At 52.3% G+C, this 26,326-nt stretch overlaps 1 protein-coding gene across 15 annotated transcripts in view; it reads left to right on the top strand.

Moving 5' to 3' along the window:
* The window catches only part of SCN5A (sodium voltage-gated channel alpha subunit 5), a 102,512-nt gene extending 83,151 nt beyond the window's left edge, over window positions 1-19,361 (top strand). For 7 of the 15 annotated variants that reach the window (XM_077992187.1, XM_077992185.1, XM_077992188.1 and 4 more), the window contains 8 exons: window positions 1,215-1,388; window positions 5,243-5,365; window positions 7,316-7,597; window positions 10,138-10,191; window positions 10,843-10,984; window positions 11,666-11,766; window positions 12,841-13,111; window positions 15,822-19,361. In XM_077992187.1, the coding sequence (XP_077848313.1) occupies window positions 1,215-1,388; window positions 5,243-5,365; window positions 7,316-7,597; window positions 10,138-10,191; window positions 10,843-10,984; window positions 11,666-11,766; window positions 12,841-13,111; window positions 15,822-17,059 (2,385 nt within the window). In that variant the 3' untranslated portion in view covers window positions 17,060-19,361. Of the gene's footprint in view, window positions 1-1,214; window positions 1,389-5,242; window positions 5,366-7,315; window positions 7,598-10,137; window positions 10,192-10,842; window positions 10,985-11,661; window positions 11,767-12,840; window positions 13,112-15,821 lie in introns of all 15 variants that reach the window. The other 8 variants (XM_015131332.3, XM_015131334.3, XM_077992192.1 and 5 more) reach the window with 3 other exon arrangements.
* The last annotated feature ends 6,965 nt before the right edge of the window (window positions 19,362-26,326 follow it).

Raw genomic sequence — 26,326 nt, 5'->3', positions numbered from 1 at the left:
CGGATAGGGAGGCCCAGGAGTGGGAGGTGGAGGCAGCTCCCCCAGAGCCCTAGTGACGCGTTCAGTTGCCTAGACAGGAACCTCAGAGCACACTCTGGACAGAGACAGAAACAGGAACAAATCAGTAGGCTGGAGGGAGAAGCCATCTGGGAGCCACTGGAATTTTTCTGTCAGCTCAGGAATTTGAGTTGAGGCAGAAATGAGGAAGTGGAGAAAGACTTACAACTCCTAGGATTTTGGAAACTGACTCTTAGAGCCTGAGAACTGCAGATTTGACTTTATCTACACCTGTGGTTCCTAAACATCATATCTACAAATGACTTTTACTCTAATTTCTTTAAAATTCAGCTTTACATCAACTCTCATTGGTTTTTGCTTATTTAAATAAATGTTTTGTAAAGTGAAACTTAATCATTATTATTAATTGGAAACCAATATTTTTCCCACGAAAAGTAAGTAACCGTATAAACAAAGCTAAAGCAAAATGGAGTGAAAACAAAAAATATTTTATGTTGTTTCCAACAGAAAGCTGTGAGCTGAGCCTGCATACCCTCTCTCCTTGTTAAAATGGCAAGTTTTAGAAAGGCCTAGCCCAAAACTCAGACTTGATCTTTATTGCGCAGGGAGAGGGGATCACACCATTCATTCGCCTTACTATCCATCTACCATGTAAGGCCATCTCATGGCCTGCCAGTGGCACAGGCCCCGCTTGGAGGGCATTCTCATCTAGTCCAGCACTGCCCAGGAGGAACCCTGTCCACAGCATTCCTCACCCCTTCCCTGCTCTCCTGGGCAGCAGTAGGTATTGTCAGAAACAGTGCCTAGGCCAGGTGCGGTGGCTCACGCCTATAAACCCAACACTTTGGGAGGCCAAGGTGGGTGGATCACGAGGTCAGGAGCTCAAGACCAGCCTGACCAACATGGTGAAACCCCTTCCCTACTAAAAATACAAAAAATTAGCTGGGTGTGGTGGTGGGCATCTGTAATCCCAGCTACTCAGGAGACTGAAGCAGGAGAATCGCTTGAACCCGGGAGGCAGAGGTTGCAGTAAGCCAAGATTGCACCACTGCACTCCAGCCTGGGCAAAAGAGCAAGACTCTGTCTCAAAAAAAAAAAAAAAAAGAAAAAAGAAATGAAACGAAACAGTATCTGGTGCAGGGTGGAATCGGCAGTGGTCCAGACTTCATGTCCGCCTTGTCCGGCCTTGTCTGCAGGCCTTCGAGGACATCTACCTGGAGGAGCGGAAGACCATCAAGGTTCTGCTTGAGTATGCCGACAAGATGTTCACCTATGTCTTCGTGCTGGAGATGTTGCTTAAGTGGGTGGCCTACGGCTTCAAGAAGTACTTCACCAATGCCTGGTGCTGGCTCGACTTCCTAATCGTGGATGTGAGTGTGGGCACCCGAAGGGAACAGGAAGGGGAACCCCATTGCCGGTGTGGGAGAAGGAGGTGAGGTAGAGGGCCCGGTGGGAGCCAGCAGGCTGAAGGGGAGGCACGAGGCAGTGCTGCAGCGCAGACAGAGAGGAAGGAGGATGTGAGTCTGAGACTCAGGCCTTGTCCTCAGGTTCCCAGGCTCAGAGGAAGACAAGAAATAGGAGACAGGTCCTGCCTCTAGAGCCCCCAGTTTGGAGCCACAGCAGGCAGAGACCTAGGCCCCTGCTTCTAGGGGAGATCGTTCGAGAGTAGTCAAGGTAGGGTTGTGAGCCAGGGCAGGGGCTGGGGGCTCAGGGTCCAGAAAGGGAAGTGAGCAGACAAGCTTGTGCTCTAGCACACACCACAGCAGACTGTAAGTGTCCATCGGGCCCACTAGACAGATGGCCAGTTCAGAGCCTCCATGCACACACGAGGGGCACAGTTCAGAGCCTCCATGCACACATGCCAGGGGGAGAAGGCTGCTGAAGGGATGCTGGGCAGGCAGGGGAGAGCCTCCAGCTCAGGGGGAAGGTACTGGCTGGGGAGGATGAGAGAGGGGTGGAGTCACCCCAGAGGAGGAGGAAGCCGTGAACACTGGCTCGGGGGCTCTGGGTTGCTGCCCTAGACGATCAGGTAGCTGTGAGGGCTGCCTGCCCAGGCTGTGTCCAAGGAGGGCCTGGGGCAGGAGGTCAGCGTGGCTTCTGAACATCCGGTTGGCAGATGGAGTGTGAAGCCCCTGCCCCACAGCTACCCAGGCCCCAAGACACTGCTGGGTGCCAGGCAGCATGAATGCAGGGTTACAGGGAAAGTAACCAAGCAGGGAGAAACAGGTCGGTGCAGGGCAGCTCTGGGTCTGCACTCACTGAGGACAAAGAAAGAGAAGGCAAAGGGTGCAGGCAGAGGGACCTCTCTGGGGATCAAACAAAACAGAATGGGGGTCAGGATCTGCAGACTGAAAAGGGCTTTCCAGAAGGCTTTGTTGATGGCTTCTGGCCTTGACATCGGGCTCTGCACACCAGCAGGAGCTATCCTTCCTGTGCTTACAGGACAGGCTCAGGCCTGTGCGGTCTCCATACCCCACTCAGAGGCTCAGTCCCCATTAAGCCTGGTCAGAGTCCAGGTTGAGGCTACCAAGGCTGGATGGGAAGTCAAAGTGTGGGTGACCGTGGTGGCAGAGGCACCTTGGGCTAGAGGGATGCGCAGAAATGCAGATCCAGGTCCTTGGATCTGCAGTTCAGGCCTCTTCCTATCACCCCAGGTGGCCAAGAGGATGCTGATGCTGGGGTGAGGGTGTGTTGTGGGTGGAAGAGGGGCGAGGAGAGCTCTAGACACACTGGGCTGCCTGGCCCAGCCCTCAGAGCCTCCCTGAGATGAAGGAGAGGCCCCTGAGGACTCCCCGTTGAGGGAACATGGGAGGGCCTGGGATCCTGGCTGCTCAGCCCTGAGGCTCCCTGACCCGCTGTTCCTGAAGCATCTTGGGCAGTTGGGTCTGCTGAGGGTCTCCAGCAAGGCAGGCCAGAGGGAATCTGCACAGACATCTGCAGAAGCCCATCCACCAGCCGCTGGCCACCTTGGGGAGCTCAGAGCCAAGGCAGGGGAAAGGGAACTGGCAGTGCTTCTCTGCTCAGGCCCAAGAGAGGAGAAGAAGCCTGTGGAGAAGGCAACCAAGGCTCACAGCAGGGAGGGGCCTTGCCCAAGGCTGAGCAGAAGGAAGTGGGTATGGAATGCAGCTTTCCTGACACTGGCCACACTGCTGTGCCTCTACCCCATCCACATGCTTCATGGGAAAGTTTGTCTCCCATGACAGAGTCTAGGGAAGGATATTTCCAAGAAGAATTCTGCATTATTTTTCAGTAAATGCTATTAGGTCTCTACTGTGTGCAAGCACGGTTATGGTGCTGGGGATCTTAGGGAACAAAACAAGAACGCTTCCCCACACGGAGGAAGGTGGCTGCAAACAATCAGCATAACAAACAAGCCACTTTTACATTATGTGGAAAAGTGGTATCTATCATGGAGCAAAGAGAATTCGGGAAGGGAAGTGGGTGGGGTGGAGGGGAAGGTGCAGGTTACCACGTTAAATAGGACGATCCGGGTAGGCCCACTTTGGTAACATTTGAGCGGGTTTGAAGTTGGGGTTAGCCAGGCCAGTGTCTGGCAGACGTTCCAAGCAGAGGTTGGAAGAGCAGTGCAAGGACGGTGTGTCGGGAGCACGCCTGGCATACTGGGGGAAATGCAGGGAGGCTAGAGCCACTAAGCAGAAGGAAGTGCAGGAGATGAGGCCAGATTGCAGGGAATGCAGCCAGATTGCCACCTTTGAAAAAATATGGGCTTTGATTTAGAATGAAATGACGGTAGCGGGGCAGAATTAGAAGGCTCTGAACAGAAGAGTGCCGTGAACTGACTGATTTTCTTTAGGGCTCACTCGGTCATGGAGGCCAGGGGAGACAGGAATGAGTAGAAGCAGGGAGAAGAGTTAGGAGGCTCAGGCCATGATCCAGGGAGAGACAATAGAGGCTGGGCCAGGATGGTGGCAGTAGAAGTGGTGAGAAATATTTGGACTTCAGATGTATTTTGAAGGCACAGCCAACAGGAAATCCTGACGGGTTAGACACAGGGTGTCAGAGATAGAGAGGAGGCAGGGAGGACGCCAAGGATCGTGGCCTGCACAGCTAGAGGGATGGAGTTGCCGTCACCTGAGACGGGAGGCCATCACCGGGGCAGATGGGGCAAGCTTTGCAAAGAACAGACCGCAAGGCAGCCTGTTAGGAACTGGGCAGACGGACCAGCTGGACCTGGCACTCTGGAGGTCCTGCCCTCAAGGAGAGGTCCCTGAGAGATGCCCCCCGACTCTCCAGGATTGAGGGCCCATAGCCCAGCATCCTTGAGGGGTGAGTGCGGGCAACACCGAAATCAGTCTGGCGTGTCTTCCTCCCCTCGGCCTCTTTGCTCAGCTCCCTCCGACCTGGTGCTGCCAAGCCTGGGAGGAGGCTGTGGGAGTCAGGCCCCTGCCCCTAGCCTCTCCGAACCCCAGGCTGGCCTGAGCACCAGGGCAGTGTGAATAGTGACTACAGGGGAGGTCAGGCAGGAGGCCATTTTTGGCCTGTAATCACAGGCCAGCGGTGAAGTAAGAAGGGAGTGGATACCCACGGAGCTTAAGAAGGACAAAATCCACAGAGTGGAAGTGCCCTGGGAGGGGTGGGCCAGAGGGAACAGAGAGCTGAGGCTCCTGGTGCCACCAAGTCCCCACCTTTGCTTTCCTCCTTTGAAGATGTTGAAATGCTGCACAGTCTGGCCTTGGGGAAATGCCCCGCAATTGTCTATTTGCTCCTACTCAACCCAGGACTGTCTCTCCTTCCTCAAAAAAGGCTTCTTTGGCGAAGAAGGAGATAGGTCCAAGAATTGGAATTGAAGGAAAGAATGTGGAGACCAAAAGCCTAGGCTTTGTGTCCCTGCTCCACCACACCAGCGAAGTGGCTTTGGAATTCAGTTTTCCCATCTGTAGAACAGAGGTGACACATCGCAACATCGCAGGGTTAGTGGGGTTATTACAGAGTATGTATGTGAAGTGCACATAGCAGCCTCTCAGTAAAGGCCCAGAAGCCAGGACACTCTTGGGCTCGCCCCAGCTTGGGCTCTGGGAAGCCTGGCCCAGTGCAGAGCTGGCCTGTGATGACAGTCCACCCCAGGACTAATAAAGAGTGGACATGGGAGGCCTGTGGCTCTCTGGCACCCAGCGCCATCTTAGCAGGGCCAGGAGCCCTACTGTCTGTCCCCAACAGTGGGGAGCTGTTCCCATCCTCCCCATTTCTACTTTGCCTCCCCCAGGTCTCTCTGGTCAGCCTGGTGGCCAACACCCTGGGCTTTGCCGAGATGGGCCCCATCAAGTCACTGCGGACGCTGCGTGCACTCCGCCCCCTGAGAGCTCTGTCACGATTTGAGGGCATGAGGGTAAGAGAGGCGGCTGCCTTCCCACCAGGGAGTGGGAGGCGGTCCCACGGAGGGACCCCCAGCCTCAGCTTGCTGACCCACAGGCCCAGCGCACTGCTACCCAGGGCCCCTCCCTGTGTTTCTGATGTCCTGTGGCCACGGAGACTGTGGCTGAGGCTGACTTGGTAGGAGCATGGCCCAGAACCTCCAAGAGAGGCACAGCTGGACATGGAGGCACCCTGAGGGTAGGCAGCTGTGAGAACCCACCTCCAGGGCTCACCCTCCAGCCCTGTGAGCTCCTGTGCGGGCTGGGAGAGCACTGGACAAAGGAGAGGAAGCAAGAGACTTGCTGGGCACAGGGGTCTCAGCTGTACCCCAGGCCACTGGCACCAGGGCCCCTGTGCTTCTGCTGTCCCGTGGGGCTGCATCTCTGTGTGCCCACTCGGTGTGCCCCTCTGCATACCCTGCCTCCTGGCAGACACAGGCTGCCAGCCCTCTGTGATGGGCAGTGGGGCTGTGGTCGGGAGGGTGAGGGAAGAGGCATAGAGCAAGCTGCATTCCCAGCATCAGACAGAGGCTGTACAGGAAATGACCACGTGCTTAGTGATCTCCTGTGCACCATTTTCCTAGTGCAGATCCCTAAGCATTTTTCAAGTCACCACATTTTACCGAAGAATAAGAGCAGATAAGTCAGATTTGAAAGCCCACCAAGAAAAACATCAGCCGTGATATATAGCAAGAAAACAAATACACATGTGTGTGTTTGTGTGTACTTGTGTGGGGTATTTTTTTTTAACAAAACATACACAGTTCTGTGTGGCTTCAGAAGACATGTTTGTTTGTCTCTCACTGACCCAGCAGGCACCACACACAGCTCAGGTTGATGGCTTTGAACCTTGCCCACGCCCCCAATCCATGGAGACACACAGAGCTCATTCCTGGTGGGAAACCATCCACAAGATATTATTCAGAGTTAAATATCTCTTTGGGAGCAAGGACATTTGATTCCAGAGGGACGCAAGGAGACACTAGGTGCCAGGGATGCCTCTGCGGTGGCCGTTGGCCACAGAGCCAGCCAAGGGCAAACTCCCAGGGCTTCCCCGCCTCACTCTACACCCAGATGTTCGGTGCCCTAAGAGCTTGTTTCCCACCCGGTTCCAGGGTTCAGCATGCCTTCTGGGGACCAGCATCCCCCAACCTGGCATCTGGGCCACACCACACGGTCCACACCAGCTTCACCTCCAGTCTGTGTGGCGCTCGTGTTCCTGGTGCATGGACAGCTGGGGACTTGGTCCATGAGTGGGGTGGAGGGTCCCGAATGCCTCTACTAGGGAATCTTCTACAGGGTGCTCTGAGTTTAGATGCAGAACATGAGGCTGTGGCTCCATGGGATCTGAGAGCCCCTCACTAGGGAGCGGGTATCACAGGGAGTGCCCATGCCACCTGCTCTCTGGCTCTGCTCTTATGGGAGCACTGGAGAACTGCCACAACACCCTCTAGACACTGCACTGAGGTCCCCTGGGTTACTTCAGGGGAGAACACACATCCATCCCAATAGCAACAACCTAAAATAAACCAGAATTTAGCTCCAAAAATGTAAGGACTCTTGGGATTGTTAGGAAACCCAGTCTTGGGGACATGTTTTGAGAGGTCTTTCCCATCAAGTTGCTGGCATCCTCAACCAGCACACACCGTGGTGAAAATCAGGTTTTAAAGATCACAGAATCAGGGCAGGGCCAAGAAGGGAAAGCAGATGTTCTGAAGCCACACCAGACTCTAGTGTGTACTCCCCTCACTCCCCACCAGGGCTTCCAGCCATGGAGCTGGCCTCTCCCATGAGTGTGGGATCTGCACACCCACCTGCACAGCCCCCTGCAGCCAGGGAGTTCATTCTTTCATGGGGGAGGGTCTTGAAAAAGGCATGCGCTTTGGGCCCCCCCAGGAACTGAGCCACTTCTCTGTCCACTTGAGGTGGTGGTCAATGCCCTGGTGGGCGCCATCCCGTCCATCATGAACGTCCTCCTCGTCTGCCTCATCTTCTGGCTCATCTTCAGCATCATGGGCGTGAACCTCTTCGCGGGGAAGTTTGGGAGGTGCATCAACCAGACAGAGGGAGACTTGCCTTTGAACTACACCATTGTGAACAACAAGAGCCAGTGTGAGTCCTTGAACATGACCGGAGAATTGTACTGGACCAAGGTGAAAGTCAACTTTGACAACGTGGGGGCCGGGTACCTGGCCCTTCTGCAGGTGGTAAGTCCTGGAGAGAGGGACATCCTTCCTCCCAATAGCTGTCAAGCAGCATGGCCATCACCCATGATGTGGGCAGGAGTGGGGCAGTGGGGCCATGCTGGATTTTCACAGGAGGATCGTAGTGCCCAAAGGAGACTCAGGACTCTCCAGGGATTTGGCTCCTTGGGAAATCCCCAGACTTTCAGTTCTAGAACCAATACCACATTCTCCAAATTGCAGAGTATAGGGATGGCTCCGTGGTGCTATAGAACCAACTCCCCAGCCAGTAGTCAAGTTGACCTCTTCAGGCTATCAGTTAGGCAGTGTGATGGCACAGATTAAAAAATGAAAGACCATAGACTACTCAGGAACTGAACTGTTAGCAAAGTTGTGACTGTGGCCACCCTCTGTTATAAAAGATAGTGTTAGCTCTTGTGTTATTTAAAAGAATATATTTCCATCTTTGATGTGCAATGTTTAAGCACACACAATCCTTCTAGGGTTTTCATTGATTTTGTGAGTACGATGGCTTCCGTGATTATAGCACATTCCATAAAATTAACCTACCATTAGCCTTGACTAATGCAGCAGAACCACAGTGCAAAAAGCTACAACTTGCTTGTCTTGCTATTCCAATCTTAAGCCCAGACACCTGTCTCTGGTTCCCAAAGCAGAGGAAAACTCAGCAGACTCTTACCTGGAAACTTGAGGCATCCACTCACACCTCCACCCATCCCTTAAGCCCCAGTGGTAGTCCCACAAAGACTCACCTGCACTGCCTACTGGAGAACGGTAGATTAGTGCCAAACCCAAGGATCTGTCTATTCCTGCAACTGTCCCTCAGAATGTTGGAACTTTGGAATAAAAGGCCTCGTTTTGTAGACTAAGAACTGCTCACCTTTCCAGACACAGCCGCTCGGTGTTTGGGAAGAATTCAGTCATAAGTATCTCATACCCTTGGGTGGTCCCCAGCAGTTTCCAAAGTATTTCCGGGCCTATCTTTATAGGCAAGGGCCTGTTGGTACAGGGAGCTGGAGTAGCTTGCCTAATATGGGCGACCTCAGCTTCCCCTTCTGCCTTACCTGCCTCATAAGAATTCTTAGACACAGGAAGTTTGTGTTACTGAGCTTGTGCTTAGAAAGGAGGCTTGGGGACTGGCCACGGTGGCTCACACTTGTAATCCCAGCACATTGGGAGTCTGAGGTTGGTGGATCATTTGAGGTCAGGAGTTCGAGACCAGCCTGGCCAACATGGTGAAACCCCCGTCTCTACTAAAAACACAAAAATTAGCTGGGCATGGTGGTGTACGCCTGTAATCCCAGCTACTCAGGAGGTTGAGGCAGGAGAATCACTTGAACCCGGGAGGCAGAGGTTGTAGTGAGCTGAGATCACACCATTGTACTCCAGCCTGTTTGACAGAGTGAGACTCTGTCTCAAAAAAAAAAAAAAAAAAAAGAGGCTTGGGGCAGGACAGGACTGGATTTGGCCAAAAACACAAATGAGACTTCACTGGGGAGTCAGTCTCACCACCAAGCATGTCTCTTGGGCTCTTTCTGCATAGCAGCCCAGACTAGGGCTGGTGCCACCAGCACCAGGGCCCTCTCTGGTTCATCCCCCCTCTTTGCTCCCTTGGTGTAGTGTGCTGGAGCCAGCTTGTGCCAGCTCACAAGAGCTCATCGTTACATTTTCAGAAATTTTGCAAGCTGTTAACATAGCCATTAAAAAAAATTAATTCTATAAACTTACAAAATTAACTAAATGATATTAAAGCAAAGGTAATAAACACTCAAGATTCATCATTACTTTTTAGTGTTATCATCTATGCTTTTGAGGTTTTTTACATCTAGTTTGTCTGTATAGTGGGAGTACCATAATGCTAAGCTCCTATGCATCTCTTCTCAACTCCATTGAGTAACTTCACATTGGTAACCTGAAATCAACCATGGTGGGAATATTTACACAAGAGAAATTGGCAAACCAACAATCAGGGTTTTTTCTTTTCTTCTGGGAAGTCAGCTGTTAACTATTTACCAATACACCGTTGACAAAAGAACCCCCTTAAGTACAAGGGAAGGTTGAGATTCTTCGGGAACTTCCTTTGAAAGTCCATGGAGCAGAAGCCACATGGTTCTCTGAGACATAGGACAAGAGGGACCAGGTCAGCCCTGGAGTCTAGAACACAGAGTTTAAGCTCCACCTCTGTCTCCCTGACAGAATCGCTGGCAGGATTCTGTGATGTTTTAGAAATGGAAATGAGTGTGGATCTGAAGGACAGACCTCCTGCAAGCCCCCTCAGACTCTTGGCCTCAATCAAGAAGCTTATTCCCTGCTGCATGGCCTTCTTGGGGCATCCGCTCAGTTGCTTCCCCTCCACCCCTAGCCCTAAACAAGGTCTTTCTCTGACCACCTGGGCATTTGGATGCTGCTGAAGGGGTGAGGTGGGGTGGCTTGCTTTTCATAAGAAGCTTGCTTCTGGCTTCATCCATCCAGACCAGAGCCCTAAGTAACTCAAGCGAGGTGCAGAATTAAATGATTGTCCTAATCTTGTCTTTTCCTCCCAGGCAACATTTAAAGGCTGGATGGACATTATGTATGCAGCTGTGGACTCCAGGGGGGTAGGTTGCCACAGTGGCCCCTTCCACCAAGTCAGGCACCTGAGGCTTCTTGTTGCTAGGCCACCAGGGAATCAGCGTCTGCATCTGAAAGCCCAGCCCACAAGGGCAAGATCTCGTGTCACTCTGGAGTACAACCTCTCTGGAATGCCCAATCCTGGCTCTGGGGCAAGGTTGCTTGGTCTCCTAAAAAGTCCCAAAATTCTCAAATGTCTTTAATTAAACTCACTGTAGTTTACTGACTTTTACCCCCAGGAGGATGGGGTGGAAGCAACAGAGATGCAAATCAAGCTTCTTCTTTGTCCAGCACCCCACCCGGTCACACTGACAGTTCAGTGAAGACTGAAAGAGGTCCCCATGTACTCCAGCCTCCCATTGACCCAGGGCCAGAGCCAGGCACTGATACTCTGCCAGCCCTGAGCCCAGCATGTCTGCTGTCCTCACCTGCCACCATCCACTCCTCTCACCTCTATCGCCACCCACCTCTGGCCCACAGACTCACATAACTGGGCTAGTGACCTTCCTCTAGATACATCCTCTCTCCCACAGAATGGATGCCCCTAGCCAGCCCTCTGCCTCCACCCCCCACCCCTCCCCATGTGACCCCCGAGACCCCAGCCTGTCTGATCTCCCTGTGTGATTTCTCCCTCACAGTATGAAGAGCAGCCCCAGTGGGAATACAACCTCTACATGTACATCTATTTTGTCATTTTCATCATCTTCGGGTCTTTCTTCACCCTGAACCTCTTTATCGGTGTCATCATTGACAACTTCAACCAACAGAAGAAAAAGATATGTAGAGCACCAGCTCCCCGCTGGGCTGGGCAGAGCAGGGCTGGGTGCCAGGGGATTGAGGGGCCATTCGGGCTCCGGGCCCCATCTCACCTTCCCTGCTGGGGATGGTTCTCTTCTTGCTGCTGCTGGAATGAGGTGGGGAGAAGGGTGTGTCCAGGGATGTAACATGTCTAGGCCTGTAAGAACATAAGAAGGGGCTTTGGTGGGAGGCCCCATGTCTGCCCTAATCCACCTGAGAGATGAGACTCCTGGGAGAAGCTGGTGTGAGAGCTGCATCTGTTCACCTGGTCCATGATCAGAGGTCATGGGTAAAGCCTGTGCAGAGGCCCTGGGTCTTCCCAGAGCTTCATCAGAGCGGCTACAACTGGGTTGTAGACAAACTAAGTGAACAGAGAGAACATGAAGGCTGGTTGAGCTAGGAGGGGGAAAGGGCGGGGGGTGGATACTGGATTTGCAGGTCATAAAGCCAGAGAGATCTCAAGGTGAAAGGGGACAGGGCTCCTGGATAAATAGATTTGGGGAAGAATCTGTGGTGCAAAATAAGGACATATTTTGTCCAGGAGAGGAAGCCAGGAGGTGGTTGACCCTGGCATCCTCATCAAGGAGGCAAGATCCTGGTGCCCTCCATGTTGGGGCCTCTGAGAACCCCAGAATGAGGTTGGTGCCTTCTCTCTGCACTTAGGGGGCCAGGACATCTTCATGACAGAGGAGCAGAAGAAGTACTACAATGCCATGAAGAAGCTGGGCTCCAAGAAGCCCCAGAAGCCCATCCCACGGCCCTTGGTGAGCTAAGCTCCTGGTTCTGTGGGAGTGGGGAGGATCTTCTGGGGTCCCTGGGAAGCTTTCATGCCACACGGCCAGCCATCAGGGCCACCTCACAGTCTTTCAGCCCAGCCTGAGGGACACTATCAGATGTCTGAGCATGAAGAGAGGTCCCAGCCTCATACAGATAGGGAGGAAGGTATGAGAAGGATGTAGCATCCCGGGACACTCTCCTCCCACAGGAACCCTCTGTCTCTGAGCAGGTCTCCTCCTTCCCCTCAAGGATGCAGGCTTTCCTCGGGAAAAGCAGGGCAGCCTTCACAGCCCCACCCCACCCCACTCAGAGCCTCATCCTTGGACCCCCAGAACAGTCAGGGAGCCAGATTCCTGAGTTAGCTGGTGGGGAGAGCCAAGAGCTCTGGAGAGTGGGGTCCTCTCAAAGACTGACTCCCTTGGCCCAATCAAGCCATTATCCAAAAAAATGTGTGTGTGTGTGTGTGTGTGTGTGTGTGTGTGTGTGTGTGTGTTTGTTTATAATATTTTCTAAGTGGGAGAACAGAAAAAAAAATGTGTATATATATATATAAAAAATCTTATTTCTTTCCCCAAATAATCTGGGCTGATTTACAATTAAAGACACATGTAAATATGGTTAGTACAATAAATAAAATAAATTACATTAAAAAGTAGAGAAAATATATTAATCTAAGCACTGACATAATTACTAGGGTTGAAGTTGAAATTTACCCTTGAGCCTTCAGACTGTGGCAACTGAAAGGGAAGCACAGTGAACAGTATGCTAAGGATGCTCAGGGCAGGAAAAATCTCCCCCTGAAGATCCATCATGGAAGTCCTCATGGAAGATGGAGCCTTGGAGCTGGGCCTTGAAGCCCAGGAAGCATTTCAGCAGGAGAGCCAATGGCTTTAACCTCCAGGAGTTTTTCCTCTGCACTCTCTGTGGCAGTGTGGCAGGGGTTTTGGGCTCACTAGAGGGTAGAGTGGGAGGGTGGGTGGCCTGGGATGAGAGGCAGAAACGGGCATTTGCCAGCCTCCCAAGGGCCCTGCTGAGCGCTTTCCATTTGCCTCTCCTTTCAGAACAAGTACCAGGGCTTCATATTCGACATTGTGACCAAGCAGGCCTTTGATGTCACCATCATGTTTCTGATCTGCTTGAATATGGTGACCATGATGGTGGAGACAGATGACCAAAGTCCTGAGAAAATCAACATCTTGGCCAAGATCAACCTGCTCTTTGTGGCCATCTTCACAGGCGAGTGTATTGTCAAGCTGGCTGCCCTGCGCCACTATTACTTCACCAACAGCTGGAATATCTTCGACTTCGTGGTTGTCATCCTCTCCATCGTGGGTGGGTATACAAGTCAGCTGGACAGAAGCCCTCCCCAGCCAGGCCTCTCGTCCGGCCCCTGAGTCTCTGCTGAATGCCACGTACAACCCTAGGTTCTTTCATTCTTTTTTCAGTGCATTTCTCACCCCCCTCCCCTCATACATACATGCACACACACACCTCTCCAGAGAGAACTTATCTGGAAGGGTCCACTTGGGTCAAGGAGACCAACCTGGCAGAGGACCCAGCACTCCCTCCTGGCCCCACCCTCCAGAGGACCTGGGAACACAGTTCTCTAACTGCTTAGATAGCTTCAAGGATGAGTCTGGGAATGGGAGTGGGTGCTGTGGAGGCTAGTTCTGCCCGCACTTAGGTTGAAGGAGAAGGAAGCTCACTAAGGATGAGGTGGGTCCCCAAGGATGGGGAGTAGGTGGCCCTCCAGAGTAGAAGTTATCCCTGAAGATGGAAAATTCTGGAGCTAACCGCCAAGGTGTATGCCAGACTCTTTCAGAGATACCTGCCTCATGCAATTCACCCAGTCAATTCAGCACTAAAGGAGGGAGATTGTACAGCTAGGGAGAAGCAGAGACCCAATCCTGACCCATGTCTGTTTGACCTCAGAGCTCAGATCTTTTTTTATATATAACAGCTTTCCTGAGACATAATTCACATGCCATAAAATTCATGGTTAACTTTAAAGTCACTTTAAAGTATACATTTCAGTGTTTTTTAGTATATGCACAGAGCTTTGCAACCATCACCACTATCTAATTTTAGAATATTTTCCTTTCCCCAAAGGAAACTCTACCCATTTAATAGTCACTCCCCATTCATTTCCCCTCTCCCTCAGCCCCTGAAAGCCTCTTATCTAAAATTTTGAGGGACCACCAAACTGTTTTTCAATTTGGCTGCACCTTTTTACATTCTTACTGTCAATGTATGAGGATTCCGATTATTTCGCCCTCACCAACACTTGTTATTGCCTGCATTCTTTTTATGGGAGCCCTCCTAGTGGGTGTGAAGTGATATCTCCTTGAGGTTTTGATTTGCAAAACCAAATGACTGATGACTAACGATGCAGGACATCTTTCCATGTGTGTGTTGGTCATTTATATATCTTCCTTGGAGAAATCTCTATTCAGATCCTTAGCTCATTTTTTAATTGGGTTATTTCTCTTTTTAGTGTTGAGTTGTAAGAGTTTACATATTCTGGATCATAGTCTCTTATCAGATATATGACTTGCAAATATTTTCTCCGAGTCTGTGAGTTTCTTCATTTCCTCGTGGTGTCTATTAAAGGACAAAAGTTTTAAATGTTAATCAAGTCCAGTTTACTTACATTTTTTCTTTTGTCACTTGTGCTCAGAGCCCAAACTCTTAACTCCACCCCCATGGGGCTCTGCCTTACAGGGACTGTAACTTTCATCTTTCTGCCATATACAACCTCTGCCACTAGTAAATGCAAAGGATAATGCAGGGGCTAAGGCAGGCACTGCTGTGGCTATAGTGATGGGCAGATGGAAGCACAGAGTAGGGTCAGGAATCTCTGGGGGGGTCTCAAGCAGGGTGAGGGTGAGAGCGTGCCTCATGGGACTGGAGAGGAAGTTTAGAGAATGCAGGATGTGAGCAACAGGAATGGAACCATTGAGGGACAGTCTCAGAGGCTTTGGAAGGTGCAGCATGTACTTTAGGATCATCTCCTGGCCCGGGGTTTGGGCAGTACCAGAGAGGAGTGGTTAAGAGATGAACTTGGAGCCCGAATGTCTGAGTCAAATCCCAGCTTCTCACTCACTAGGTGGCAACTTGGGTAAGTTACCTCACCTCTGTTTCCTCTTCTGGAAGATGAGAATGATGGCATCTGCTCACTTCCTAGGACAACGGGAAGGACTAAATGAAATGATGGCTATAAAGTGCTTGGCCCATTGCTCCACTGACCGTAAACCCTGGACACATGTCAGTCAGTGACATTTTTATATGAGGAGTCTGGAAAGGGCACTTGGGCCATATAAGACAAGTTTATTTCACTCTTTATTCTATCATTTATATCCATGCCCCTTAAAACTCCAAACCCAGGTAGTCACTGGAGACCCAGGGGTAGTGAAGCCCTCAAAGGTGGCAGAGTTAGGAGGGTGATAAGAACCATCACAGACAGGCTGAGAGAAGACACTGGCCATGGTGTGGCATCAGGGAGCACTGACTTCTGGGCCAGTGTTTCATGCCCTTCGATGGGCCCATAAATCATCCGGGTGTATTAAGATGCAGCGGGCTGCGGTGGAACTGAGATTCTGCATTTCTGATAAGCACCCAGGAGATCCCAAGGCTGCTGGTCCTCACACCACACTTTGAATAGCAAGGAGCTAAAAGGCCTGAGTGCTAGTCCAAGCTGGGCGGGCAGGATGCTAAGCAGAGCCCCTCTGGCCTGAGAACCCAAGACACAGAAGATGGGCCTAGGACAGCTCTATTGTGCAGGTACACACTGAAGATTAAGGAATGAGGGGGCTGAGAAGGAACCCTGCAAAGGACCCATTTTTCTGGGTGACAGATGCAGACCTGGAGACTCAGACAGGCAGGAGCAGGCAGAGTCCTAGCATGCCCAGTGGACGCAATCCTCCTGGAAGGGCCACCTCTCCTTGGCTCCTTGCCTTACAGAGACTCCCCCACCCCTGCACAGTGATGCTGGCTAGAGGACCGAGGTACCACCAGTAGCCACAGTCTCTGTTGTTTCCCACAGGCACTGTGCTCTCGGACATCATCCAGAAGTACTTCTTCTCCCCGACGCTCTTCCGAGTCATCCGCCTGGCCCGAATCGGCCGCATCCTCAGACTTATCCGAGGGGCCAAGGGGATCCGCACACTGCTCTTTGCCCTCATGATGTCCCTGCCTGCACTCTTCAACATCGGGCTGCTGCTCTTCCTCGTCATGTTCATCTACTCCATCTTTGGCATGGCCAACTTCGCTTATGTCAAGTGGGAGGCTGGCATCGACGACATGTTCAACTTCCAGACCTTCGCCAACAGCATGCTGTGCCTCTTCCAGATCACCACGTCAGCCGGCTGGGATGGCCTCCTCAGCCCCATCCTCAACACCGGGCCCCCCTACTGTGACCCCACTCTGCCAAACAGCAATGGCTCTCGGGGGGACTGTGGGAGCCCAGCTGTGGGCATCCTCTTCTTCACCACCTACATCATCATCTCCTTCCTCATCGTGGTCAACATGTACATTGCCATCATCCTGGAGAACTTCAGTGTGGCCACAGAGGAGAGCACCGAGCCCCTAAGTGAGGACGACTTCGACATGTTCTATGAGATCTGGGAGAAGTTTGACCCAGAGGCCACTCAGTTTATTGAGTATTCGGTCCTGTCTGACTTTGCCGATGCCTTGTCTGAGCCACTCCGTATCGCCAAGCCCAACCAGATGAGCCTCATCAACATGGACCTGCCCATGGTGAGTGGGGACCGCATCCATTGCATGGACATCCTCTTTGCCTTTACCAAAAGGGTTCTGGGGGAGTCTGGGGAGATGGACGCCCTGAAGATCCAGATGGAGGAGAAGTTCATGGCAGCCAACCCATCCAAGATCTCCTATGAGCCCATCACCACCACACTCCGGCGCAAGCATGAGGAGGTGTCAGCCATGGTTATCCAGAGGGCCTTCCGCAGGCACCTGCTGCAACGCTCTGTGAAGCATGCCTCCTTCCTCTTCCGTCAGCAGACGGGCAGCAGCCTCTCCGAAGAGGATGCCCCTGAGCGAGAGGGCCTCATCGCCAATGTGATGAATGAGAACTTCTCCCGGCCCTTTGGCCCACCCTCCAGCTCCTCCATCTCCTCCACTTCCTTCCCACCCTCCTATGACAGTGTCACTAGAGCCACCAGCGATAACATCCAGGTGCCGGGTTCTGACTACAGCCACAGCGAAGATGTCGCCGACTTCCCCCCGTCTCCGGACAGGGACCGTGAGTCCATCGTGTGAGCCTCGACCTGGACACATCATGTGAGCTGGCCAGGACACACCAAAAAGCAGCCTTTTGCACCGCGGCAAACCCAAATGCAGTCAGTCACAAACAGCCTGGGGCCTTCCTGGCTTTGGGAGTAAGAAATGGGCCTCAGCCCCGTGGATCAACCAGGCAGAGTTCTGTGGTGCTGCGTGGACAGCCGGAGCAGTTGGCCTGTGCCTGGAGGCCTCAGACAGACCTGTGACCTGGTCTGGTCAGGCAATGCCCTGGGGCTCTGGACAGCAACTTCATCCCAGCTGCTGAGACGAAATATAAAATTGAGACTGTATATGTTGTGAATGGGCTTTCATAAATTTATTATATTTGATATTTTTTTACTTGAGCAAAGAGCTAAAGATTTTTCCATGGACATGGGCAGCAATTCACGCTGTCTCTTCTTAACCCTGAACAAGAGTGTCTGTGGAGCAGCCGGAACTCTGTTCTCAAAGCAGAAGTGGAATCCAGTGTGGCTCCCACAGGTCTTCATTGCCCAGGGGTCGAATGAGGGCCCCTCCCACGTGACCTGAGACACTGGGAGGGCTGAACCCCCCACTCACACAAGCACACACACACAGTCCTCACACATGGAGGCCAGACACAGGCCATGGGACCCAGACTCCCACTCTAAGGGAGACAGGCCTTTCCCTGCCGGCCCCCCAAGGATGGGGCTCTTGTCCACGGGGCTCACTCTGGCTTTCTGTTGTCTCCAAGGTCCCATTTTCCCCCTGCATTTTCACGCAGGTCATATTGTCAGTCCTACAAAAATAAAAGGCTTCCAGAGGAGAGTGGCCTGGGTCCCAGGGCTGGCCCTAGGCACTGATAGTTGCCTTTTCTTCCCCTCCCATAAGAGTATTAACCATAAAACCAAAGGGCACAAGGGTGCCAGCCCCACTCACGGCCTGGCATACAGCTTGTCCTTGCTCCTGGAACCTGGCAGGCCCTGCCCAACAGGCCAAGGGAAGAGAAGGCTGAGCCATGTGGGTTTGGGGCTAAGAAGTTCACCAGCCCTGAGCCATGGTGGCCCCTCAGCCTACCTGAAGAGAGGAAATTGGCCATCTCCCAGGGCTCTCTGGACCATGTGCGGAGGAGTGTTCTGTGTGGTCCCCAGCTCCCCTCCAGACACAGAGACATGGGAGTGGGGAGGGGAGCTCGGCCCTGTGCCCTCTGCAGGGAAAGGGATGGTCAGGCCCAGTTCTCGTGTCCAGAGAGGGGAATGAACCATGGCTCCTCTGAGAGAGGGGGCACTGTGGTCAGGCCCAGCCTCTCTGGCTCAGCCCGGGATCCTGATGGCACCCACACACAGGACCTATTTGGGACAAGGTCCAGGTGGTCCTATAGGTCTTGTGAAAAGGCTTTTTCAGGGAAAAATATTTTACTAGTCCAATCACCCCTAGGACCTCTTCAGCTGCTGACAATCCTATTTAGCATATGCAAATCTTTTAACATAGAGAACTGTCACCCTGGGGTGACAGGGTCAACTGGCGGAGCCTGAGCAGGCAGGGGCTTGGCTGCCCCATTCCAGCTCTCCCACAGAGCCCCTCCATCAGGCGCATGCCTCCCAGGCCACCTCAGTCTCACCTGCCCGCTCTGGGCTGGCTGCTCCTAACCTACCTCGCCGAGCTGTCGGAGGGCTGGACATTTGTGGCAGTGCTGAAGGGGGGGCATTGCCGGCGAGTAAAGTATTATGTTTCTTCTTGTCACCCCAGTTCCCTTGGTGGCAACCCCAGACCCGACCCATGCCCCCGACAGATCTAGTTCTCTTCTCCTGTGTTCCCTTTGAGTCCAGTGTGGGGCATGGTTTAACTGTCCCAGCGACGTTTCTCCAAGTGGAAATCCTATTTTTGTAGATCTCTGTGCTTTGCTCTCAAGGTTTGGAGAGGTGTGTGCCCCTGCTGGGCGCTCACCGCCCGCTGCACAGGCAAGAATGCGGTTGGGAGGCAGGCCAGGCTGCCAGCCCAGCTGGCCGGAAGGAGACTGTGGTTTTATGTGTGTGGACAGCCCGTGAGCCTTGAGACAGGTGCCTGGGGCTGGCTGCAGACGGTGTGGCTGGGGGCAGGGGTGAGCCGGACCCAACCCTTAGCTTTTAGCCTGGCTGTCACTTTTTTGATTTCCAGAACTGCACGATGATCAGCAGGAGGGAAAAGAGAGTAGGAAAAAGGAGGGAAAGACAGACATCAAGTGCCAGATATTGTCTGAATTAATAGAGCACTTCTCACCAAACTTCATGTATAAATAAAATACATATTTTTAAAACAAACCAATAAATGGCTTACATGACCTGGTCTAGGCTCTGTCCTTATGCTGAGATTTGACAAGAGTGGTAGCAGAGGCCCGAGGGCCTGGGAGATGGCCTCATCCCAAGCAAGTCTGGGGAACTTGCTGAGAGAGCATAACACTGACCATCATAACCATGGTTTAAGCCTACAGTTCTGTGGCAGTAAGCACATGCATACTGTGGTACCACAATCACCACCGTCCATGTCAGGAACGTTTGTGTCAGCCCAAATTACAACCCTGCGCCCATTAAACACTAACTCCCCACTCCTCCCTTCCCCCAGCCCGGGGAACTGCCATTCTGCTTTCCATCCCTACAAATTCGACTACCCTAAGTGCCTTATATAAGTGGAATCATACAATATTTGATGAATTCGACTATCCTAAGTGCCTTATATAAGTGGACTCATGCAATATTTGTCCTCTTGTGACTGGCTTATTTCACTTACCATAATGTTCTCAAGGTTCATCCAGGTTACAATATATTTCCTTCTCTTTTAGGATTTTTTTTTCAGAATTTTCAGAATTTTTTCTTAATTTTTTTCATAAATTTTCAGAATTTACATCCTTTTTAAGGCTGAATAAGATTCCATTGTATGTATTTTGCTTACCCTGTCACCCACTGAGGGACACTTGAGTTGCTTCCACATTTTAGTTATTGTAAATAATGTTGCTGTGAACATGAGTGCACAACTCTCTGAGACCTTGCCTTCAATTCTTTCGGGTAGGTACTCAGAAGTGGAATTGCTGTTTCATATGGCAATTTTATTTTTAATTTTTTAAGGAACTGCCATACTGTCTCCCACAGCACAAGGGCTCCAGTTTGTCGACATCCTCATCAACTCTTGTTATTTTCTGTTTTGTTCAAAGAGCAGTCATCCTAATCTGTCTGAGATGGTATCTCATTGTAGTTTGTTTGTTTGTTTTTTATTTTTTGAGATGGAGTCCCAACTCTGTCACCCAGGCTAGAGTGCAATGACACGATCTCAGCTCACTGCAACCTCCGCCTCCCGGGTTCAAGTGATTCTCGTGCCTCAGCTTCCCGAGTAGCTGGAACTACAGGCACCAGCCACCACCAGCTAATTTTTGTGTTTTTAGTAGAGATGGGGTTTCACCATGTTGGCTGGGCTGGTCTCGAACTCCTGACCTCAGGTGATCCACCCGCCTTGGCCTCCCAAAGTGCTGGAATTACAGGCATGAGCCACTGTGCCCGACCTCATTGTAGTTTTGATCTGCATTTCCCTAATGATCAGTTATGCTGAATATATTTTCATGTGCTTATTGGTCATTTGTATTTCTTCTTTGGAGAAATGTCTATTCAGGTCCTTTGAATGTGGTTGTTTTCTTTGTCACTGTTGACTTTTAGAAGTTCTCTATATATTCTGGATATTAATTCTTTATCAGATATATGATTTGCATATATTTTTCCCCATTCTGTGGGCTGCCTTTTTACTCTGTTGATACTGTCTTTGGATGCACAAAACTTTAATTTTCATGAATTCCATTGTCTATTTTTTCTTTGTTGCCTGTGCCTCTTCCCATCTTATTGACTGTTTTTTCAGCCTCCCTTGGCAGAACATCCTCTGGTGTCTAATGTTCAAGTTCTTTTTTTTTTTTTTTTGAGACGGAGTCTCGCTCTGCCGCCCAGGCTGGAGTGCAGTGGCTGGATCTCAGCTCACTGCAAGCTCCGCCTCCCGGGTTCACGCCATTCTCCTGCCTCAGCCTCCCGAGTAGCTGGGACTACAGGTGCCGCCACCTCGCCCGGCTAGTTTTTTGTATTTTTAAAGTAGAGACGCGGTTTCACTGTGTCAGCCAGGATGGTCTCGATCTCCTGACCTCGTGATCCGCCCGTCTCGGCCTCCCAAAGTGCTGGGATTACAGGCTTGAGCCACCGCGCCCGGCCCTAATGTTCAAGTTCTTTAGGCCCTGTACTCTATCCTAGAAAGACTGGAAAACACATTCTTTTCCCTTCCCATGGCTTTGAAGAGTCTTGATCTTTTCCTGAGGCCAGGTCTCTCCCTGGAGCCCCAGGCCAGCAGATTCAGCTGCTTACTTTGGACATCTCCAGAGCTTTCAGGCCCAGCCCAGCCAACTCTGAGCTCCTCTGCCTTACCCTGAGCCTATCTGTGAAGGTGCTCCTACAAATCCATCCTCAGCCACATGCAGCCCTCACCTCTCACCCCTCACCTGGTCCAAGCCCCGTTGGCTCCACCTCCTTCGTGTCTTTCAAATCCCACCTTTTGGCTCCATCTTATTGTCCCTTCCTTGGGTGAGGCCAGCATCTCACCTCATGGAGGCCACCAGGGAAGCTCCTTCCTCTAACCTCATCCATTCCAAACTCTTCTCCACTCAGCTACCAGAGTGATATAATTACCCCCTGGAGAAGACTGCACAGTGGCTTTCTGTTGCCTTAGGATCAAGGCAACCCCCTCAGAGGTCCCCCCAGCCCTGCCAACCTCTAACTGCATCTCTTCCAACCCCTCAAAGGCTCCAGACTCTTCCTCCTCCCAGCCTTGCCAGAACACTCTTCTCCTTTCCACTTGGCCTTCAGGCCTCCCTGCGTGTCCCTTCCTCTGGGAACCTCCCCTGACACAGCCCGGCCCCTCCCCACAATGTGCCCACTCTCGATGCTTCCCTGCAACAGCCCTCCACGCTCTGTGCAAACCCTGCAAAGCCATTGTGTGAACAAACACGATCCCGGATGTAATAGAACCCAGGCTTGGTACTCTATCCCTTCCTGTCCCTTTCAGCTTCATTCAGTGGTGATCATCTTCCCTGACCCTGGGGAAAACCTGGGCAGATCCTGTAGCTTTGCAGCTCAGTCTTAGGTTATTTTACCTAATTAGTCAGTTTGTGTTGTAAATACAGACTCAGCCAGGCCAAGAGAGCATTTGATCCCATGACTTGTCAGAGACAGGGTGGCTGGTGGCTTCTCCTCCCCAGGCCAGGCAGATGGTTAGGGATGCTGTCACACAAGGCATGTTTGTGGGATCTCTCTTCTGGGTGCCCCCTTATGATCTCTTCCTTTGCCCATGGGAACCATGAGCCTAGCCCTTCCTGGCAAGGCCCCTTGTCCCTCCAGGTGGCCCTGTCATAGTGGTGCACACTGGCTCTCTCTCCATCTGCCCACCTCTGGCCCATAAGAAACACTTGGAGCACTTGCCCACCTACTCTGGGTAGTGGCCATGCCCTGACAGCAGTGCCTTCTGCAGCCAGCCCCAGCACTGCTGGCCCACAACCCTTCCTCTGGGTTCTCAGGGCAGGAGTCAGGCCACACTCGCTCATCCAGTTGAGCTTTCTTGGATCCTGCAGGCCCAGTTCTCTGTGTCTCCAACACCTCAAAGCTCTCTGAGAAGCTCTGGAGGCCCCTTGGCCTGCCCGGAGTTAGAAGGTGGTGTGTACCTGCCACAAGCCTTGCCAGAACCTCCTGCAAAGGAAGGCTCGGGTCCTGGAAACAGCACAGCAGCAGCTCTCTCCGAAGAAACTGGCTCCCAGGGTCCCGCAGCTCTCCACTCTCTCAGACCCCTTTTTATATCCTTGATGTGCCCAGGGGCCCAAGTGGGTGGCACCATTTATTTCCCTTGCAAACCAACTTCATAGGAGAGGCATGTGGTTCAGTGCCCTGAAACCTCCGATACTGGTTCCTTGGTCCAAACTGGGACAGGGATAGTCCATTCACCACTGGGTTAACCATCTTTCTCCAGCCACACAAGAACTTTTTCAAATGGGAGACTGTGTCCAGTTTTTTGGGTTTTTTTTGTTTTTTAAAGAATATCAGAATTTAAAATAGCGGTGTATCTCATGTGGTAAGAGTGAGTGTTGTTTGGCGAAAATGTTGATTCAGCTCTATATAAAAGTTGGGTGAGTGCCCATGTGTGTGTCCTGGTGAGTGACAGAGAATAAACTTTTTACTAGGAATCTCAGTGAAAAGAACTTAAAAGCAGCACAAGAACAGAGTCTATGTCTGCTTTACTCAGCACTGCATCCTGGGACTAGCTCAGTGGCTGGCACATGGTGGTAACTCAATGACTATTGCGTGTGGGAGGAGAGGAGGGAAGCTGGAGACTACGACCCCACCGTGAGGCTGTTGGGGAGTCAGGTCTTTCTCACAAGCTCCAGGGATCCTAACTACCGCCTTGGTCTGGGCCAGCGGGAAGCTTCCTGCATTGTTCTTGAAACCAAGGCTTGGAGCCCGGGCTTCTCAGCCCCTTGGGTGGGGTCTTCCCTGGCTGCCTGAGGTGGGCCCTCACCTGGCCTGGGATGTGGGCGGGCTCACCTGGAAGGAGGAGTGAGTGAGGCTGGGACGTGGCTGAGGCCGGGAAAGGAGGCCTGTGCTTGCAGCAAGGCTGCAGCTGCCACTGGGTCACTCTGGGGTGAGGCTGAGGTCCAGGCAGCGGGTGGCTCTGTGAGTGATGGATGCGGCTCCTGTGTCAGCGGGAAAGCATGCAGCCCAGAGATCTCAGCCCTTGGCAGGGAGAGAGATGCTCCTGGACAGACGTCAGCTCTCACCCTGGGGGCCACGGCAGTGTTGGCAGCTTCCCTACCTCCATGCCAGGAGCTCCTCTGACATCAGCCCTGATGGCCACGAGACTCAAAGCCCAGGAGGTTGGGAGGGGCCAGGGAGACAGAAGCCCAGGCACTCCTACAGGCAGAGACAGCAACTGGGGACAGTAACTGAGAGCGAGGCAAGGGTGTGGTGGCAAAGATGCCAAACAGCAGCCACTGATGGGCTCAGAGAAACAGCAGGGACTAGTGTCTCCTGACCCTGGCTGCTTCTGAGACTCTGTGTGTGCTGGCATGGTGCCTTTGCACCCTACCATTGCTCTAAGCACACTGTTACTGTGCAGCCCACCTGTGAGTCTAAGGGCTGTGCAAGGCCAGGCCAGACCTGTTTGTTCATAACACAGTCTTCAACCCCTGCCCCAGCACCTGGCACAGATAAGGAGCTGGGAATATTTACAGAAGAAAAACTGATTCATCAGCCAATTCACTCTCTGCTGAGTTCCCCTGGACCTGCTCCTCTGTTTGAACCCTTCTTGTCCCCTCAAGTTTCCTGCCCCTTTTCTCACCAGCAGTCCCACCTTCCACTCTGTTTTTCTGGAAGGAGGTCAGACACAGGACCATTTGAAATTCTCGCCAGATGGAGAAACACACGTGGATTCACCATGCACTTGTGCACACACAAGGCACAGAGGCTGTAGTCAGTCTGTCAGGGATGAGGAGGGGCACAGGGAGATCCCTGAAATCCCAGGAATGAATGTCAGGCTTCCTGTCCCAAACCTCCTTGGGCCAGGGCCCTCAGGACTTTCCCAGGGACAGAGGCAGGCAGACAGGCCAGAGAACAATCAAACAGAGAGGATGGGTGAGGAACTTAGTTCAGAAATGATACTTAAAGGCTGGCAGTTGCCAGGTTCCATCTGAGAGCATCCCAGAGGGACCCCAGGGTTCCTTCAGGAAGCACCACCCTCCCAAGCCAGCCTGAGTGGCAGGGGTCAGGGCCAGGCCAGCCTGAGCCCAGCACATGTAATGGCCATCCTGACAAGCACTTCCTCCCATGCCAGCTCACGGAGCTGGCATCCCCGGGCAGCTGCCAGGCACCTGCTGCTGGAGAGAAAAACCCCATCATCCCGGCCTTTGTGGACAGACAGGCCGGCTCGGATTCCAGAAAGGCGTGCAAGGTCAGAATGGAGCCCCCTTCCCCGGATGTGGGCTGAGCAGCCAGCGGTATATCCTGTCATCCCGCCTGCCCTACTCCGTGCTGGCCTCTGTGTGAGGCAGAGCATCAGGGAGTGTACACTGGGATCTTTGGTGCAACTGGCCAGGGGGCCGAGCTTGCCTCCAGTATTTGTCCTGGGAGCTGTCTCCCCTTGGGGCCCATGTCTGCCACTCATCCTCCCAGGCATCACTCCCTCCCTGGCAGAACCAGGCCACTTCTGTACGGAAGACTGTAGGACTTGTGGCAAGGAAGGCAGAGGGCAGGGAGGGCTTGCCCAAGAGCCCTCCCTGTTTAAGAGAAGCCAGTTTAAGAGAGATAATTGGGGCTCCTGTATCCTGTATCAATCTGTCACATTTATAGCCATCACTCCAGACAGGAGACGAGGAAATGACAAAAGCCAATAAGGCCAATAAATAAAGGGTAATGGAATAATCAGTATGTGCAGCCTATTCCCTGAGCCCCAGAGCCAGGAGCAGGGCTTAGCCCCTCCCTTCGGTCTCTGTCTCAGCTTCACCCACAGGCCCCAGGAGACAGTTAAAACCACTCAACAGCCCCCACGGGGGTGCCTGGCTGGATTTCCAGCTGCTCAGGCCAAAACCTTTGACATCATCCTTGCCTCCTCTCTTTTTCTCACACCCCACATCCAATCCGGCCGGAAATCCTGTTGTCTCTGCCTTCGAAATATATCCCAGGTTCAACCCCTTCTCAACATCTCCACTGCCACTGCGTTCGTCTGCACCGCCATCATCTCTCTCCTGGATTCTTGCAGCGGCCTCCTCACTGGTCCTTGTCCCCAACTGCTCTCAACACGGCAGCCAGCATGGTCCTATTAAAATCAAGTCAGATCATGCTCACCGAGAGCCCTCCAGCAGCCTCATCTCACCCAGAGGAAAAGCCTTTCCACAGCCCTCACCCAGACCTGATCCATCCCTTGCCCATTTGCCTGGCTGAGCCCCGCTATGGCCGGCCTCTTGCTCCACTTCAGCGACACCAACTCCTTACAGGTTCCTGAGCAGGCCGAGCATGTCCTGGCCTGGCACTGAAGCGCTGACTGTTCCCTCCCACCTGGAATGCCCTTCCCCCAGGGATCAGCCCTAGCTCCCCTGCTTTCTTTTCCAAGTCTTAGAGGTCACTTTTGCAATAAGGCCGACCATGACCATCCTATTTTCTTTGGTTTCCCAGCCCATTGTTTTTATTTTTTAATCAGTTTTAAGAAAGTATAACTTATATACAATAAAAGGCACCCTTCTTAAAT

This window comes from Macaca mulatta, chromosome 2 (genome assembly GCF_049350105.2).
Source record: "Macaca mulatta isolate MMU2019108-1 chromosome 2, T2T-MMU8v2.0, whole genome shotgun sequence".
Taxonomy (NCBI): Eukaryota; Metazoa; Chordata; class Mammalia; order Primates; family Cercopithecidae; genus Macaca; species Macaca mulatta.
This window is presented reverse-complemented; position numbering and strand designations above follow the sequence as displayed.